At 39.6% G+C, this 17,162-nt stretch overlaps 1 protein-coding gene across 14 annotated transcripts in view; it reads right to left on the bottom strand.

Annotated features, from left to right (window-relative positions):
• CSNK1A1 (casein kinase 1 alpha 1) overlaps window positions 1-17,162 on the bottom strand; it is a 43,866-nt gene that overhangs the window by 11,818 nt on the left and 14,886 nt on the right. For 2 of the 14 annotated variants that reach the window (XR_015948093.1, XR_015948094.1), the window contains exons 4-10: window positions 16,569-16,667; window positions 8,620-8,759; window positions 7,782-7,860; window positions 7,306-7,380; window positions 6,966-7,072; window positions 5,681-5,829; window positions 2,552-2,802 (exon numbers count right to left, since the gene is read on the bottom strand). Coding sequence is in view for 9 of the 14 variants with exons in the window: in XM_035105249.3 (XP_034961140.1) it covers window positions 2,792-2,802; window positions 5,681-5,829; window positions 6,966-7,072; window positions 7,306-7,380; window positions 7,782-7,860; window positions 8,620-8,759; window positions 14,307-14,390; window positions 16,569-16,667 (744 nt within the window). In the remaining 5 variants the exon portion in view is untranslated. Of the gene's footprint in view, window positions 1-2,547; window positions 2,803-5,680; window positions 5,830-6,965; window positions 7,073-7,305; window positions 7,381-7,781; window positions 7,861-8,619; window positions 8,760-14,306; window positions 14,391-16,568; window positions 16,668-17,162 lie in introns of those variants that run through there. The other 12 variants (XR_015948095.1, XR_015948096.1, XM_035105250.3 and 9 more) reach the window with 7 other exon arrangements.

Here is a 17,162-nt window from a genome sequence, read left to right as displayed (position 1 = left end):
TCCTGCTGCACTTAGCTTTTCCTCAAGGAGCAGTGCACACCTGAGTTTCCCTTCTCAACTGAGCAATACTTTAAAGTAAGTTTCCTTAGTTCTACCTAGAGAAAGCTTCCCTGCACTTCAACTGGTTGCTTAAATATACTTGGTGGTGCATATTCACACACAATATACAGTAGTCATACTTCGGATTGAGAACACTCCGGTTTGAGTACTTTCAGTCTAAGTACTCCGCGGTCCCGGAAGTGTTAACTTCTGGGTTCCGCAGCATGCACATGCGCAGAAACGATCTGCGCGGTTCACGCATGCGCAGAAGCACTCTATCGGCGCTTGGTTTAAGTACTTTTAGGGGAGCGAATGGCACCCCAGAACCAATTGAGTACTTAAACTGACGTACCACTGTACTGACTCACTTTCTAGTCTGAACTGAACTTGTGAGACATACTCCAGTTATAGTGTATAACCTTTATTAAACCATACAACTTTCTTGGAGGTTAACCAGCTACTTTCAAATCACATCGGAGTGGCTATTGTACAGGACCTAAAAGGGGTTAAACACAAACACCGTATCTAAGATTTTGTATCTAGGATACTGATGTCCCCATAGACAAAAAGGTTTTTTGTTTAGCAAACCAGGCTTCCTATGTTTCCATGACCATCTTTGTCTGGCTACATTCATATTGTTCTACAGGAGGGTACTGAGCCAAACTAAATAGTAGCAAAATCAGAAGTGAAACTAAATACTCCTCCAAAGGTGCATACATTTTGTTACATTAAGGGGATTCAGCTCCAGTGTGCAGTGGCATTTTAGAGATGGAAGTTTACCAGTCGAAACAATTACTAGTCAAGAAACAAAGCAAAACAAGATTAAAAAATACTGTCAAAGCCATGGCCACAGAAGTGTCTAGGTGTTTTAGGAGTTGGGTTGGATAGAAATTTCATCTGAATACACAATGCGAAGTTGAACACAAGCATAAAACTACTTCTTGCACTGTCTTTCTATGTACCTGAATGAAGGTAAACTGACAATTGTGACAATTCCACTATCTAAATATATTAATGGAATCCTTTCATTCTTAAATTACAGTTAATCACAAGCCTGTGGCTCTGATGAACTTAGCAATATTGAACTAAATAGAACCTTCAAAACTTATATACTGTAGGTAGATATGAAGCTTTCCATATTATACTTTTTAATATGTGGCTTTTGGTACATTGCTTTTTTAATAGATTAACTCTTTGCTTACAATGTTTATATATAACATAAAAAACCAAGACTATTTTTTATTAAAATACAAACTCAAATAGTGTATAATTTCCTATTTACAATGTCCTTCAAATAAAAACCATCAACTCATTTATAGACTGGAACAAAGAAAAAATTGCCTTTTCATTTCCTAGTTCATTTTTTATCTTTGACTGAAGAATTTCAAATGCAGCCAATAGCACTCTTACTACGGTCTACCTGCTGTGGCGGCTTTACCGTGAAAAGCTGGTTTAGTTATTGGGGAGGGGGGACCTTTGTCTCCAGATGCTTTCACCAGTTCACTGGGGTGGTCTTCTTTAAAAAAAGTTAAGGAACAGATATGTATACCTTGAATAGCCAACCTCTAGCACTGAAGTTACAGGTGAGTTTACTGAAGAAAGCTTATGTCACAATGTCTTATTCATCAGTCAGGCATCTAACCTGCATTCAGGGTTAAAATATAGGCAAGGAAGTTTAAGTTAATTTAATGCTTGATTTATATTGCAACTGAATTCTGTTGGCATTTTTCTTCAAGATCGTGGTCTTCTTTCCAAATTTTTGACAGCATCAGTAATGCTTGTGTAACACAAGTGATGAATTAGATTTCAAGATTCCAAGCAGTCTACCTTTTCTCCTTCAGGAAATGATGAAAAGTTGCTAATTTCATCTGTGTGGTAATTGTTTTCTTCAAAATGTTCATTAGAATAGGCCAGTTCATAAAAAAACCCTGTGCAACAGGTCAGAACAGTTATCTGACATCAGCTGTATCTTGGGGAAGAATTAGTTTAAATCCACCTGCTCTCTTCATTAAAGTCAAAGCAAGTTGGCTGTAGAAGTATTTTGAAATTTCAGTGTTTTCTTCATCTGAGAGACACTCTTCGCTTTCATCAGCAGCCTGAACCTATGCATATTTGCTCAGAAGCCCTACTGTATTCAATGTGGCTTATTTCCAGTAGCCTAAAAGATCCATTAAATAAAACCTGTGCCATTTCATGTTTCCTCCATCATGCAGATCTTATGCACTGTACATTTGCAGCATTGCTTCTGGCTGCTGCAAACTCTAAGTTTTCACCTCTACCTCACCCAAGTTTAGTTCCTAACATCAGATATTCTGAAAAATAAATCCAACATCTGCTTTCAGCTAAAGAGCTTTTTGCTGAATCATTATGTTGCTCCACCCAGTAAGACAAGCTAGCAAGTTTCCAATCTTGGTTTGTTTGTTTTTCCATACTACTCACACTCATAGTCAGTAACTTTTCAGCAATGGCTATTTTGACTCATGAAATAAAAAGCCTGGTCATAATTACTGACCTGTGCCAATAAAGATTTTATTCTGATCACCCACAAAAGGGTTAGTTGAACTAACAAACAGAGCATTTTTCATCAACTACTATTATGAAATTATCCATGGTTCCAATTGGATGAAGAGATCTTGTTTGAAGCATGCAGTTTATTGTCCAGTATGTATTTAAGTTGCAGCACTGCTAGTTTTGGTGGCACCAGCAGATGACTATGAAGCTGTAGATGTTGCAAACGGATAGTTATAACCTCTTATATGGACCCTGAAACAAAAACAATGAAAAGTCAACTTCTGTAATTGAGTACACTTGCTTTAATTGTAAAATTTGCCAGACCCATTCTTTAAAACACACAAACACACACACACACACACCCATAGAGCTGGGATATGCTTAAAGCGGAGCTGTTGTGCTCTAAAACAAGGAATGTTTGCTATGAATAAGGGATGTGACCATCCTTTAGGACAACAATGTTTGCATTCATAAATTCTTATTCAGAGGCTTGGTCTGCTGTAGATGTCACTTCAAAATATTTACAATGGAAAAGCCAAATAAAAGCTCATATTTAACAATGTGCCAGCCCTCCCAAAAGCAAATTAAATAGTGATTTCCCCCCCACTATGGCATAACAAGTGTTGCACCATCTTCAACCAGAATATTTGCTTATGCCGAACAATCAATAATATCAGAAGTCCTACAGCAGCAGCTACAGTGCAATTAACATTTTCCCATAAATTCAGTAATTAATTGTACATTGAAACTCCAAAATAATCCACCCCAATATGCTCTGCTTATATTAGCACAGCAATATATGGGTACAATAAATAAGAAAAGTGCAAAAATGTTTACTAACCAGTTGATCCAGAGTGTTCACATAGGTCCACATCATTTGAAGTCATTTCTTCTTGAGAAGCATTTCTTACATTTCATTCTGAAAACCAGGCCTTGCTTCTTTGTCCCACTGTTTCCATTTAATGCCTCCTCTCCCCCCCCCCCTGCTTATTTTGTTTAACACTGGAAGAATTTATTTTCCAGTAAGAGCCTTCTATTTGCCAGAAAGTCATGTAACAGCTAATTGTGACCAACCCTAGATGCTAAGAAGAGCAAACAAAGCTGTCCTTTCCCTACCTGCCTTGAGTTTCTTCTCTGTGTTGCATCCACTCCTCTGCCCCACCTCAGAATAACAAAATAGCCAGCAATCTCAAGTTTTGTTCAACTCACATTCCTCTGGCCCTATAGAATTATTTGTACTTGGTGGAGAAATGCGAAATTAGTGCTTTCTGTTGTCTGTCTCCCTCTCCTCATGTAAAGGCACTGATCAAGATTATCTACTTTAAGATTAAGCAGACTTTTCAGAAGCATTGGCTTATTACTGGACAGATTATTTTTTCCATTTTATGAAAAATAGTAATTCAAGTTCAGCTGGTGAGAATAATAATGTTTACCATTTGTGAATTGAGCAAATTGCAGTATTCAAGGACCTGAGACTACAAAATAGGACTTACAAGGCAACTCAAGTGAACTCAGTGGATGAATATGGTAAAACATAGGTTATTTGTCTGCTAAAGCCAAGCACTGGATGCTAAAATCTGTGAAGACTTATAGTCTCTTTGGCCCAGACCTCTTTGTTCCACTCTATTAATCTTTTGACCATGTCTGCCCCACGGATACCAGGATGCAAACCAATTTCAGCAGGTAAGTTCACTTTATTCCACGTTAAGTACAGGTAGGTACAGTCATCAGTCTTGTCCCAAATTGCTTCACTGAAGGGTTCTCTTCTCTTCAGACACCCCAGTTTCTGGCATTTTTGGAGACTCTGCTTCTCAAGAAGAGTGAAGTCTTCACTAACTCATAGACCTTCATTGCCCCCCTTCCCCCTTTAACACCTTATTCAAAAGACAAGTAGTGAATGGCTACGCTTCAAATGTGTAAAGCGCGCAATAAAATTTGAGAGATTTTCTACTACAGTATTTCCTTCAGCACATTGTGAGCTCCACCTCATTCTTTCTTTTCTGGAATAGGTGTATCCCACCCCCCACTAGGATTGTTTTTCAGACTCTTCATTCAAGGACTGGCATGATGGTCCCCATGACAGGTATAACCCTATCCATTCCCATCACAGGTTGGCAGCAGGCTCAGCTCCTAGCTATCTTACGGTCCATCTTCCTGCTGTAAAATGGGTTCCATTTAAACCTGAATTACTGCAGATGTGGCATCCACCATTTGCTATTCTGTAGACGTCACCTCATGAAGCTGCCTCAGCTCTTCCCCATCCTGTGCATCCCCTGAGAGATACTGGAACCCCCATTCTGGGAAGGAGCAGAGTGAGCTCCTTTGTGGGTAACAAGCCAACCTGATAGAGGACGTGGCTCACCTATAGCCACAAAAGCCCGGGATATACAGTACTGGGCTGTATTTATTAAGCTTAGGACAGAATTTCTCCCATGGTTTGGTCTTCATAGAAAACCGGTTTAAGAGGTGTGTTGAAAACATATTAAATTCCATTTTCATTTGAATCCACATTTCAATAAAAGCAAAAACTTAATGTAATGGACAGTTAAAATTAAATTTAAATTAAAGAGTCCCCTTATTAGTTCACCCCACAGGATAATCCAAGTCTGGATTTGTAATTGAAGATGGAAAATTAACACTATCTATGTTGAGGAATAAAAATCCATCACACAAGTGCTTTAGGCAGAACTCCAAGTGAGATCATGCCTAGTTTTTCCATCTTCATTTTGGATGCAAGAATAAAGGTACCCATACCCAAGCTTCTAAATGCTGACGCAATAGAAAAAGTAAACAGAAGGTTTTCCTCTTTAAAAGTGTTAGGTCTAGGATTTTGGATCATACTGTTTGTCATGTTCCCAACACCAAGCCAGTTTTGAAGAGGGGTTAATGCGGGAGCAGAAGATGCAGTGGTTAAAATGACCCAACATCCCCAAAGAAATGATATGAAAAACAAGGACACTTGGTTTAAAGTTAGTAGTCAAATTTTCCAAGGACGTCCGTTTTCTTTAATACTAAATAGCCAAATGTATGTTTTTAATGGCCTCCTTGATCTAACACTTAACTCCACCGACATCCAAATTAGTGTTTATTATTTTTGGACTGTAACGTCACTTGGTTCTTGGCTACTAACCTTTCATGTTACTCTTGGATTTGTCAGTTTGCTTGCCTGTGGGGGTTTGGGCTTGCTGCCCCTGCCCACTGGAAGAGGCTGCCTGCTGTGCTGCTTTCTGCTTTAACATTGTCCAGTCAAATGTGTAGTCATATTGGTGATTCAGAGTCCTAGTGAGAAGAAAAAGAAAGCAGAATATTCACTGCAATGCAATACCTACATTGCTGTTATATAGCAGACAAATTTTACTGAAGCTTAAAATTAATAATGCTTTGTAAAACACTTGAAGATTGAGTAGTGTGGTGGATTAATAATTAAAAATCTGTTCGCAGCAAGCTTGAAAGCCACTTAACAGTCATTTACCGTTACAAAGTATTGGCCAAGATCCAAAGAGCCCCATACATGAAGTGTAAAGCACTTTACATGCTAGTGTGGGATGAAATAATTGATCTCTGCACCCAGTTCCCTTCCTCCCTCTGGCTACCTATCCGTGCTCTGAGGCAACCACCCGAAGCTTTTTGGAGTACTAGAAAAAATTGCATGAGTGTGCAGACCATTACATGTAACACTTGGGATCTTGGTCATTTTCTATTATAATAGTTTGCATTAAAGCTGTAATCAATTTTGAGCAATTCAACATTTACAAACAGTAAGGACAGCTTACATTGTAATTAATGTACAACTTACACATACAAACCAGCTTGAACCTTGGGTAGCAACATGAAATTTCAGATACAAAACCATTTTAGTATACAATGACTATTCCCCTTCCCAATAGGTCCATATTCTTTCTAAAACACAAGGCCTACGTTCATCTAACCAGCTTGTAAATTTGCTTACAACCCCATTGCCCTGGGAAATGTGACATCATGAACTGTGTTTTATTGCAGCCATATATCTTTAAATGTTGCTTGGCTTTCCACTCGACAAATCAAGTGGCCAATGAAATAAAGGTAGTGGCCAATGAAATAAAGGTAGTTTCTTCTGCTGAAATACTAGATTGGATCTTTTATAGATAATTCATGCATTTACTCAATTTAAAAAACAAAACAAAAACTGACTGATCTGGGTGAGAGTTTGGAGATAATGCATGTTATATTTGTTTTCAGTGCTGCTGGTGACAGGCTAATCCTCAACCAGATGAAGAGATTAAGGCTATCCTGGTGAGGGCTACTGTAATTCACAAGAACACAGGTTTCTGCTGAAGCTGATAAAAAGTCAGCAGAACCTTTATTCTAGTTCTAAGCACTTGCTAGTTTATTACTGTTATGCTCAAACGTTTTGTGGTACCCTCAGCCCCACTGACCTGAAAAGGATACGGAATAACTGCCTCAGATACATGTAGTCAGGAGCCTCTTCAAAGCGCAAGCCACGACAGTAGTTCAGATACATTGCAAATTCTGCAGGAAAACCCTGCAAACAGAATTAGTCAAACAGTGACTTTCAGAAAAGATTCTCGTAGGTCTTAAATGCAAGACATCAGCTCTGGAGTATTGCAAGCTTTGTTTTTTAAGAGCGGGAACACAAAGAAAAGAATTTATAAAGAAAAGAATTTATATTGTTTCTAAGAATTCTTGGCTGCTTTACTAATGGAGATAGCTCCTTGCCAAAGCAGTTTACATTCTTAAAAGCAGCTTTTCTCTCACCTTACACAAAACTTCAACAGGAGTAGACATCTTCTTTTCACTAATCTTTTCATATTTCTGTTTCTTTGTTGCAGCCTGTGGGACACATGGAAAAATATATGTGACACAAGGACAGCTGCAAATATCAGATGGACAGAACCTTGATGGCCAAGGCTTTATATGAAATCTCCAAGTACCACAATACATTGCAAAGGAAATGAATGTCAATCTGTTATTAAGTTTTGAATGTAGCTGAATGCCATTTATGGCAGTCTAATTGCCTACATCATATGGTTATTGTGGTGGCTGCATTTGGTACTTTTACCCATTAAGCATACTGTATACGTTTTATTCAAGATACATGGAGAAAACATTTGACACCATGAAGGTATGAGGACTTTTAAACAATTTAGCCAATTATACAGTACTATGTGTAGTAGTGTTCTCTGCTACACTGGTGGGAGAATATAAAGCTCAAGTAAAATTTCATAACATACCTTTAGTCCTTGCCATGGCAGGCTGGTTCTGTTAAAGTACATCAATACATATCCTAGTGACTCCATATCATCGCGACGACTGTGGAGAAAGAGGCAGGTGTTTTTTATTTATTTTATGCTTTAAAAGTATAAAAGCACTTGCCATCTGAGGACTTAGCACGGTTTGAAAGCAAGATGGTGGTCAATAAAACTGCCAACATACCAATACATATCCTGAGTTATAAAACAGGTTAAAACAAACTTCTTTGTAGAAGAATTTTGAACTTATGTAGTCATTACAACTTCAAAATTTACCTTTTTTGGAACAGATTTGCCCATACAAGGTTTGCAACTATGTCACAGCACAGAATATCATAAACAGCATAACAGATTCCATTTTTCACCAACTAAAACACAAACTCAAGAGTCTGCAATACAAATTTAGTTGTTTGGGTTCAACGAGATTCTACAACCAAAATAGTGTTAAACATAGTAAGAGCAAGTTCTCCCCATTCAAAACAAATGGCATACATATAAAACCCAAACACTAGCAGTATAATACTATACCAAAACTACTGAACAGAATCTGGATTTGTGGAATTTTACAGTGTGTCATCCAGATGGAAAGAAATTGATTGCTTTATTTGTACAACAGGCTTTGACAGACCCTAGTTTACTGAAATTGTTGTGAGGGAATCATTTTAACAAGAAGATATTAAACTGCTGAGAACATTTAATCCACCTTCATTTCTTAGCTAATTTCTTTAGCTAGAAATTAAAATTCATTCAGGTTGTGTCCATTAAAGATCCCAAATATTTACAGCTTCTAGCATCATTACAGAAATTGCTTGGACCTTACCTCTGTTCAATGCCGAGATGTGCATTGATGCTGGCGTATCTGGCTGTGCCAGTGAGATTTTTGTCTTCTCTGTATGGTATATGTTGCCTTGTCCTGTTGTCCCGGTACTTTTTGGCCAACCCAAAGTCAATAAGGAATAACTTTAAAAAAAAGAAAGAATGAAATGGATTTAATGGATTCCAGACAGTGCTTGCAAACTATACCCATGTCTTTGAAATGCATTTGTTAGAGACGTTGGATCTAACAAAATCAAGTTTAGCCGTAATTGAGCCTAAGAGGAGCACTGTCGTATGTATCATAACCAATCCAAACAAGAACACTCATATTCCTAAATTGGCTAAGGAAAAACTGAATACTATACAGAGTGAGAATTAGGCTGCAGATTCTACACATATTTTACCTAGCAGCAAGCCCCATTGAACTGAATGGTGCTTGCTTCTGAGTAGACCGGTATATGATTGAGTCATTGGTCTCAAACTTAGATATTAGGTAAAAAAAATTATGAACTAGGAAAAAGAAAGGCACAATTTTATTCAATTGTGTTCTGGCTTTAGTTTCTCAAATAAATTTGCTTTTCTACCATTTACTTATTAGCTCACAGCTAATCTACTCAAATTTTTCAATTTGCTTCCCTGATGTTTTTGTTATTATTTTCTCAGTCAGTCACTAAAAATTATAGTTTACAACTTGAACCTAAGTTTGTTTGTTTGTTTCTTCTACTCTTTCCTTTTGTTTTGTCTTTTTAGGCTGTAAGCTTGAGGGCAGAAACTACCGTGTTTCTCATATTTTAAGACGTGCCTATAAAATAAGACATGGCACGATTTTCTGGAGGCAATAAAATATAAGGCATCCCCCAAAAATAAGACATGCTGGGGTACCATAGTGTTAGTGGTGGGAGCAGGCCTGCATGGCGCTTCTGCAGCGCGCACCTCGCCGAGCACTGCTGTCTCTCCCGGGTCCCGCTCAGTCGGGACTCCGCGCAGTGCACGCTGCTGTCTTTGCCGGGTCCCGCTGAGTCGGGGCTTGGCGCAGCGCGCGCTGCTGTCTTTGCCGGGTCCAGCGGGAGGCCCCGCCATCCCCACGCGGCGCGGCGTCCCTGCGGGTGCTGCCTCAGGAGCAGTGAAGCCACAGCGACCCTCCCGCCCTGCAGGCACCCCGACGCTCCCAGCGCAGCCATGGCGCGGCGACCCGGAACTGGTCCCGCAAGCACTTCCGGGTCGCCGCGCCTCGGGTTTCTACGGTAAGGAAACGCAACCCGGAAGCGGAGTTTGACCAATCCGCTCTAGGCTCCGATGGGGCAGCAGCCTCTATGCTTGTGCCATAGAGAGAGCGCCGGCTTGAAGCTCTGGTGCTGGTTTTTTGGCTCTGCTTTTGAGTTCGCCCCCACCCAGCACTGCGGAGCTTGGTTTGCGTGCAAAAAGCAACAGCGCCGAAGGAGATGCGAAGGTAGGAGCCTGGGAGGGGGAGAAAGCCACCCCGAGATAGGCACCCCATTCTGGTTTAGCGCTGCCCTGTGAGTTTTAAAAGTAGTGGCTGGGCAAAGCCCCTCCAGCTGCTGCTATTTTTAATGTCTTGAGTGGGCCACGTGTATGGAGATCCCGGGCTGCCCAGGTGACAGTACCGCCCTCGCGGCCTTGCTGATGTCACAGCGCCGAGTCCCGACCCAGCGGGAGCCGACAAGGGCAGCAGCGCGCGCCGCACCGAGCCTGACCCAGCAAAACTCTCTGAAAGCTTAATACCGGTAAAAAATTAAAAAGCTTAACAAAAAAATAAGACATCCCCTCGGGGTGTTTTTTTGGAGAAAAAATAAATATAAGACATGTCTTAAAATGTGAGAAACACGGTATGTTCTTTTTAAAGTCATTTATAAGCTGGGTACCTTTTTTGCTGAAGAGTGGAATTTATTTTTAAAAAACCACTACCATATTTCACCGTGTAATGGTCGCCACTGCATAATAGTTGCACCACCCTTTTGGGTACCTTAAAATTTGTTCCAAAAGTATTCACCGCATAATAGTATCAGGGTATAAGTCTGATGCAAACCAAGGGTCGGTACAGCGAGCACCTGAGAGGCTTGCCAGCTGGAGGAGGCAAGGCAAAGCCAGGCCCGGGCTGCTGCTGCCACCGACTTGAGCTTGTGCCCCAGGGGCCACCCCAGCCAACAAGTGAAAGCAGCGGACGAGCAACCACCTCCACCGCCTATCTGTGACTCCTCCCTCCGCCTCTGCACGAGCGAATAGCATTGAAAGGAAATGAGAAACCCAGGAAGAAATAACTCTAATCGACAACTGAAGCACCTCCTCTTTTGACAGAACCTTCGCACAGGGAGAAGGAAAGATCTCGAATGAAAAGGACAATGTCTGTGCCGTTTGCTTTGTATTGCACCATTGCTGCTTCTTACTATTATTTCACCGCATAAAGGTCGCCACCGTGCAATAGTTGCACCCTTTTTTTTAAAAAAAAATTTCGGCATAAAAATATGGCCATTATGTGGGGAAATACGGTAGTTAAATACATCCATGGTAGAATTCAACATTTGACTACCACAGGATAAATCTCTTACCAACTTTTCTATACCAAAGGAAGATGCAATTCCTGAACTTCAATTCATCTCATCACAGACATCTCGACTCGTATGTAGGAAAGGCCCTTTATCTACAGGCCTTTTCTGGGGTGTATCCCCACTTGGAGAATGATTTCCCCAGGGAGGCTCAATATCTAGGCACCAGGCAAAAACATTCCTGTTGTCCCAGGCCCTAGGCCAATTAAATAATCTAAAAGGTAAAAGTAAAGGTAAAGGACCCCAGATGGTTAAATCCAGCCAAAGGCGACTGTGCGGCGCTCATCTTGCTTAAGGCTGAGGGAGTTTGTCCACAAACAGCTTTCCGGGTCATGTGGCCAGCATAACTAAACCACTTTTAGAGCAAAGGAACACTGTGACGGAAGCCAGAGCGCACGGAAACGCAGTTTAACTTCCCATTGCAGTGGTACCTATTTATCTACTTGCACTGGTGTGCTTTCGAACTGCTAGGTTGGCAGAAGCTGGGACAAAGCAATGGGAGCTCACCCCATTGCATGTATTCGAACCACTAGCCTTCCTATCAGGAAGACCCAGCGGCTCAGTGGTTATGATCACAGCACCACCTGCTCCCTTTTTTAAACAATCAATAGCCTTCTAAACCGGGTGTGTGTGGTGTTTTTTTTTTTTACTATGGCATTTAATTTTTGTCTTTGTATTTTGTAAACCGCCCTGCGATCTTCAGATGAAGGCAGGTGGAGAAATTTAATAAATAATAATAATAATAATAATAATAATAATAATAATAATGATAATAATAAATGGCTCTATGGAGAACAAGTTAGAAAAAACCTATACAGCTGCATCAATATATGTTTAACCATACTTAACTTTTAAAGTGTGCAAATACCATGTTTTTAAGTCAGACTTCTCTACCAAGTAAGCAGCAGTTTATAGGGGAGAAATAATTCTCCTAAAAACTCTCCAGAAGAGAACACCTGATAGAAAACTAAGTTCTAATATGCAAGGTTGTGCTTTAAAAAAAACCCAAAAAACTAGTTCAAAGCAGTTGTCTTTTTCAGGTTGCCAATGCCTTTACGGATATACTTTGTAATTTATATTCCTTGGTTTCTACACTTATCACAGTTCAATTGAGTACAGAACCAAGAATAAGGACAGCACCATTTAAAAAGAATTAAGAATTGTTTCAAGCTATGAGTGGATGCAGACAAAAGTTCTCTAATCATCGATCACAAATGAATAACTGGAAGCAACTACATATAGAATGAACTACTGACCCAAATGAGTAATTGTCACAACTTGCAATTTCCACAGATATCATATACTACCCTGAATGCCCTCCTATCTACTAGCATAAATGACAGACTGTCACTAAAACTTGTTCAAATGTTGTGATATACAGGTACCAAGATAGGGTCTTCAGAGACGCATCTATGATGTAAATCAGGCACCCCCAAACTCGGCCCTCCACCTGTTTTGGGACTACAACTCCCATCATCCCTAGCTAACATCCCTAGCAGTGGTCAGGGGTGATGGGAATTGTAGCCCCAAAACAGCTGGAGGGCCGAGTTTGGGGGTGCCTGATGTAAATGATCAAAATCTTATTACTAAAACTTCTGGACAACACTTTTACTGATAAATGCAATGGGGAAAGAATGTTCTTCATCTAAATGAAGATGCCATTTCAGACCAGCAGTTTTGGGCTTCTAACAGTGTTTTGAAGCAATATACATTAGCAATTTGAATAATGTGAGGCACCCAATTCTGGAGATGAAAACATCCCCTCCCAACCATTTCTGAAAGAGTGGCAAAAGGCAAGTGAATGAAAAAAACATGGACTTGTTTTCCACACACCATCTTCCATGGCAATAAACCATCTGAAGCTCAAGTTTGCAAAGTTTGCCTCTGCTGAGGAGGGTGTTGAAAAGGGATGTTACCAGGCAAGGAATAAGGCTGTGGAAGCCAAGCTGCTTCAGTTCAAGTTGAGTACTATGGGCCAAATTAGACATGGCAATTTGTAATTGAATGAATAATGTAGGTTTTCATTGTTTTATATTTTGCAGAGGAAATAGCAGGCCGGGGGGGGGGGCGCTCCCAATTAGAATAATTTTTGTCTACTTCTCTGGTCCCAGTCCAGACCAGGGACCCACATCACCTATCTGTAATGGAAGAAAAGTTCCCACCAGAGCTAACTTTTCCTGTCCAGCACCAGCATCCTGACACAAAAGCATCACTAGTCATAAGTAGTAATATTCGTGAGTAGCACCATACTTAAGGCCCAACTCCCCCATCCCTTTTCAACAACTAAAGTAACTTTAGAGCAAGTTAAGAAGTTAAAACTCCTAAATTGCACAACACCCAGGGTTTACAGTGTAGCTTTAGAAACTAAATAGCATCCATTTGAAGTAGATGTTAATGCTAGCCCAAGAAAAGGCATCATCAAAAGAAAAAGTATCCATTTTACTTATTGCATTTTCAAAACTTAGGTCTCTAAGGAAGTGGAATAAGGTTCAGCCTTAATAAGCAAATGAAAAAGCTGCTTAAGACACCTTGTGCCCATTTTCTGCGATATAGCAAAGCTTTAAAAAATACAAAACTACCAGTGATTTATGATCAAATAATTCTGTTTAAATGTACCACTGGCAACAAGATGATCCTTGTCACTTATTCTGCATTTGAATAAACCATCAGAGCTACTAATACACAAAGAAGAAGTATAGTTTGTCTTGAATGTTTCCAGACCCGAAATTCATTTTGTTCAAACAAACATCATGCTGTCAATGAACGGGATAAGAGGCCTCCTACATCCAGATCCAGACCATGTACACTTAGCAGGCATATGCGATTCCCACACAGCACATCCTCCTTGCTGCTGCATTTTAGAACACAGGGCTATTTCTCAAGAACAAGAACATTAGAGTAGTTAAGTGATACTTAACTTTGTTCACATTTTAACAGACAGCATAAGAACCTTATAATTTAAACAAGCGCCACAAGGAAAACGTCTTAGTAATGTTACATGTTTGCCAAGTATGTCTGAATAATATGCCAACAAAAGGTGCTTTTTGCAAGTCTACATGTTCTCCGAAACAAAACAAAAAAGCATATGAGTTTGGGATTGAGGTTGGAATAGGAGACAGTTTCAGACCTGGTTTAATCCTGAGAAAGATGGGTCCTGAGAAGTACTAACAGTCATGCTTCTTTTCCTCTTCCCCACTGGAGATTCTAAACACTGAACAAACAATAGAGGGTGGCAGTGCATCAAACAGTATTGCTTACATTGCAACAATGGCTGGCGCAGACAGGCAACACCGAGGCGTTAGAGAAAGAATAGGGTAGCCAAATGCCATCCTTCTTCCACCAAGCACTATAGTTTTCCAGAAGAGATAATGTTATAAGGAAAAATTTAGAAGATGTGGCAAGTTAAATTTTGAGCATGAGCCACTTCAAAATGACACTGCCTTGAATAAGGGATAGCAATGGCAACATTTGGCTTTTATAAGAAGGAAATTTGGATATCATGTACAAAAATATCCTTTGACTCCACAAACTGCCCTTCCCCCAAATGACATGTAGGAAATAAATCTTCAGTAAGGAAGAGGTAGAAGGCATTTAGTCACCTTAAGTTCACTATCATAAGCATGCAGGGCTTATTCTAGCACAGCTCAGATATGATCTTATGCTAGAAGTGAAATCACGCCTAAATATGTAATTAAGAACAAATTTGAGAAATGCAGCATTCCAATTTTAATCACTACATTTTAAATTCATTTATAATGAAAAAAAAATCTACTGGAACAAGATTACCATAACAAGCTATCCTACTGCAACTGGTGTGTTTTGAAAGAATTCATGAAAGACACAAAATGTTTACCTCCATTTTTGCTACAGAAAGAAAACTGCATACTATATCTAAAACCAAATTTACACAGACCTAAAGCAAAATTTAATTTAAATTCTGCTTAGATTAAACCAAGGGATTTAGACTCCTATGTCCAGCATTATTTGAAATGTTAAATAGTGGGCATCTGCTTTCCATTTAAGTATTTGGTACAGACTCCAAGTGCCTCCCTGGGAATGAGAAACAGGATACGGTTTACATCTTCCAATATGATCCTAACAAACTCACCTAATAAAAGCACAACATCATTTTCTAGGCTATTCTTTCACTTCAAAGAAAAACAAGGAGCTACTATGCCAGCCCACTACAACTATCAAGAGTGGGGAGAAAGGGACTCAAAAGAAGAAAAATTGCATTAACTGATTTAATTGTTCTTGCTATATTTCCAGTTCTTGCCAGAAAGTTAAAGAATTGGATTGCATTAGGGAAACAGAATGTTAAGAGTGTGAAATTTAGAGATAAATGAAATTTAACAGAAATAGGATTACAGGAAGGCATTTTACCTTAATTTTTTTTTTGAGTGCTGCAGTTTTTTCTCACCCCACCTCCCCAAAGTTCCTAACTGATGTACTGTAACTCCTTTAAAACAGAATTCAACAGTGATGGTGGTTGTTTTGTTTTTTGGTTCTAAAGTAATGGTCCCAAGTTGGCATCCATACAGGCAAACAAAGGTAACATTTTATAGCTACGGTAGTAGTATCTGAAGAGTCAACACTGAAGGCCTATGAAGAACCAGGTGGGTATCTTGCTCCCAAAAAAATAATCAATCACATACATTTGTCCTGCACTTAAGAATTTCTATCCAACAGCATGCTTAATGCACTGCCAATGCTGCCTGTCTGTCCAAGCTCAATGTAGTTTAATGAATTTTAATCCCACAGTCTAGTCAAGAAAAAATCCAACAAAAACATGCATCTCCAGCTAAATTAATACAATCAGCCCCTTCTAGTAAAAAAAAAGTTACAATACTTTAAGTCTGTGACTGTTATTCTATATCTACACTAACTGCACTTTGAACTTTCACAGGCTTGTGAAAGCAAAGGAAGCAGTTAAGTCAACAGGCTTATGTTACTATTAGAAGTCAATGGTTTCTCTATAGATTGGTTACAGCCAATTTTAATATCTAGGTAGCTGGTAGTAAAGGCTTCACCATGCTGGCCTAAATGCAGTTGAGAAAAAGAAATAGCAGTTTATGGTAAGCGGTGCTATTGCAACTCATGGGTTCTGAATAATCAACAGTATCACTGAACAGAGTGAACTTGCATACTCAATTATGAGTCCATTAGACAACATATTGATTTGTATCCTTAAATTCCATAATTAAAATTTGGCCAAAGGTTGGGGCCATAGCTCACTTCTGCATTTAGCACTATGACTGAAATTCATATCTGTTGCCAAATAATTGACATGTTTAGCAATGACAAGCAATTAATTCAAGCTGCACAGCATTTCCATGAACTGCCATTTCAGCATCCTCCATTGTTTCATGCAAAAAAGTATTAGACTAACCTTATTACAGTGACGCCCGATACCCATTAGGAAGTTATCTGGTTTAATGTCTCTGTGTATAAAATTCTTTGTATGCACATATTCAATTCTACTGATCATCTGTGAACAAAAGAAAAATGACCAAGATTACAAAGCTTTTCAAGCAATAATATCTTAGGCATGAATCTAAGCATGTTTTCGCAATTACCTACATTGTTGCTAATCTTTATGAGCCCAAAGACTGCATGTTGGTGGCCAAGATCACACCACTCACTCTCTCTCTCATGCACACAAACACACACCCTACATAGTTTGTCCTCAGCTAATCCATACAAATCAGATGAACTTTTTTTGGGGGGGAGGGGTGTTATTGCCTCTTCCTGTTCATCAAACGATTAGGGGAAATTTAAAATGCACTGCCATCAAGAAACTGGGATGTGCAGAGGGGCTGAAACACCTATCCCAACACTTTGTTTTCTTTTTCTGCTGCCATAATTGTTGGAGGGTCCAGAAAAAAAACTGCTTGGGTAACAAGAGCAGGCCCATGGGCTTTGAGGGGGATAGTTATCCTGACCTACAACATACAAATCAAACCAGACAGTAAGACTACAGTGG

Source organism: Zootoca vivipara, chromosome 2 (assembly GCF_965207765.1).
Source record: "Zootoca vivipara chromosome 2, rZooViv2.hap1.1, whole genome shotgun sequence".
Lineage (NCBI taxonomy): Eukaryota > Metazoa > Chordata > Lepidosauria > Squamata > Lacertidae > Zootoca > Zootoca vivipara.
Note: the sequence above shows the minus strand (reverse complement) of the source record. Positions and strands in the feature narration are given on the sequence as shown.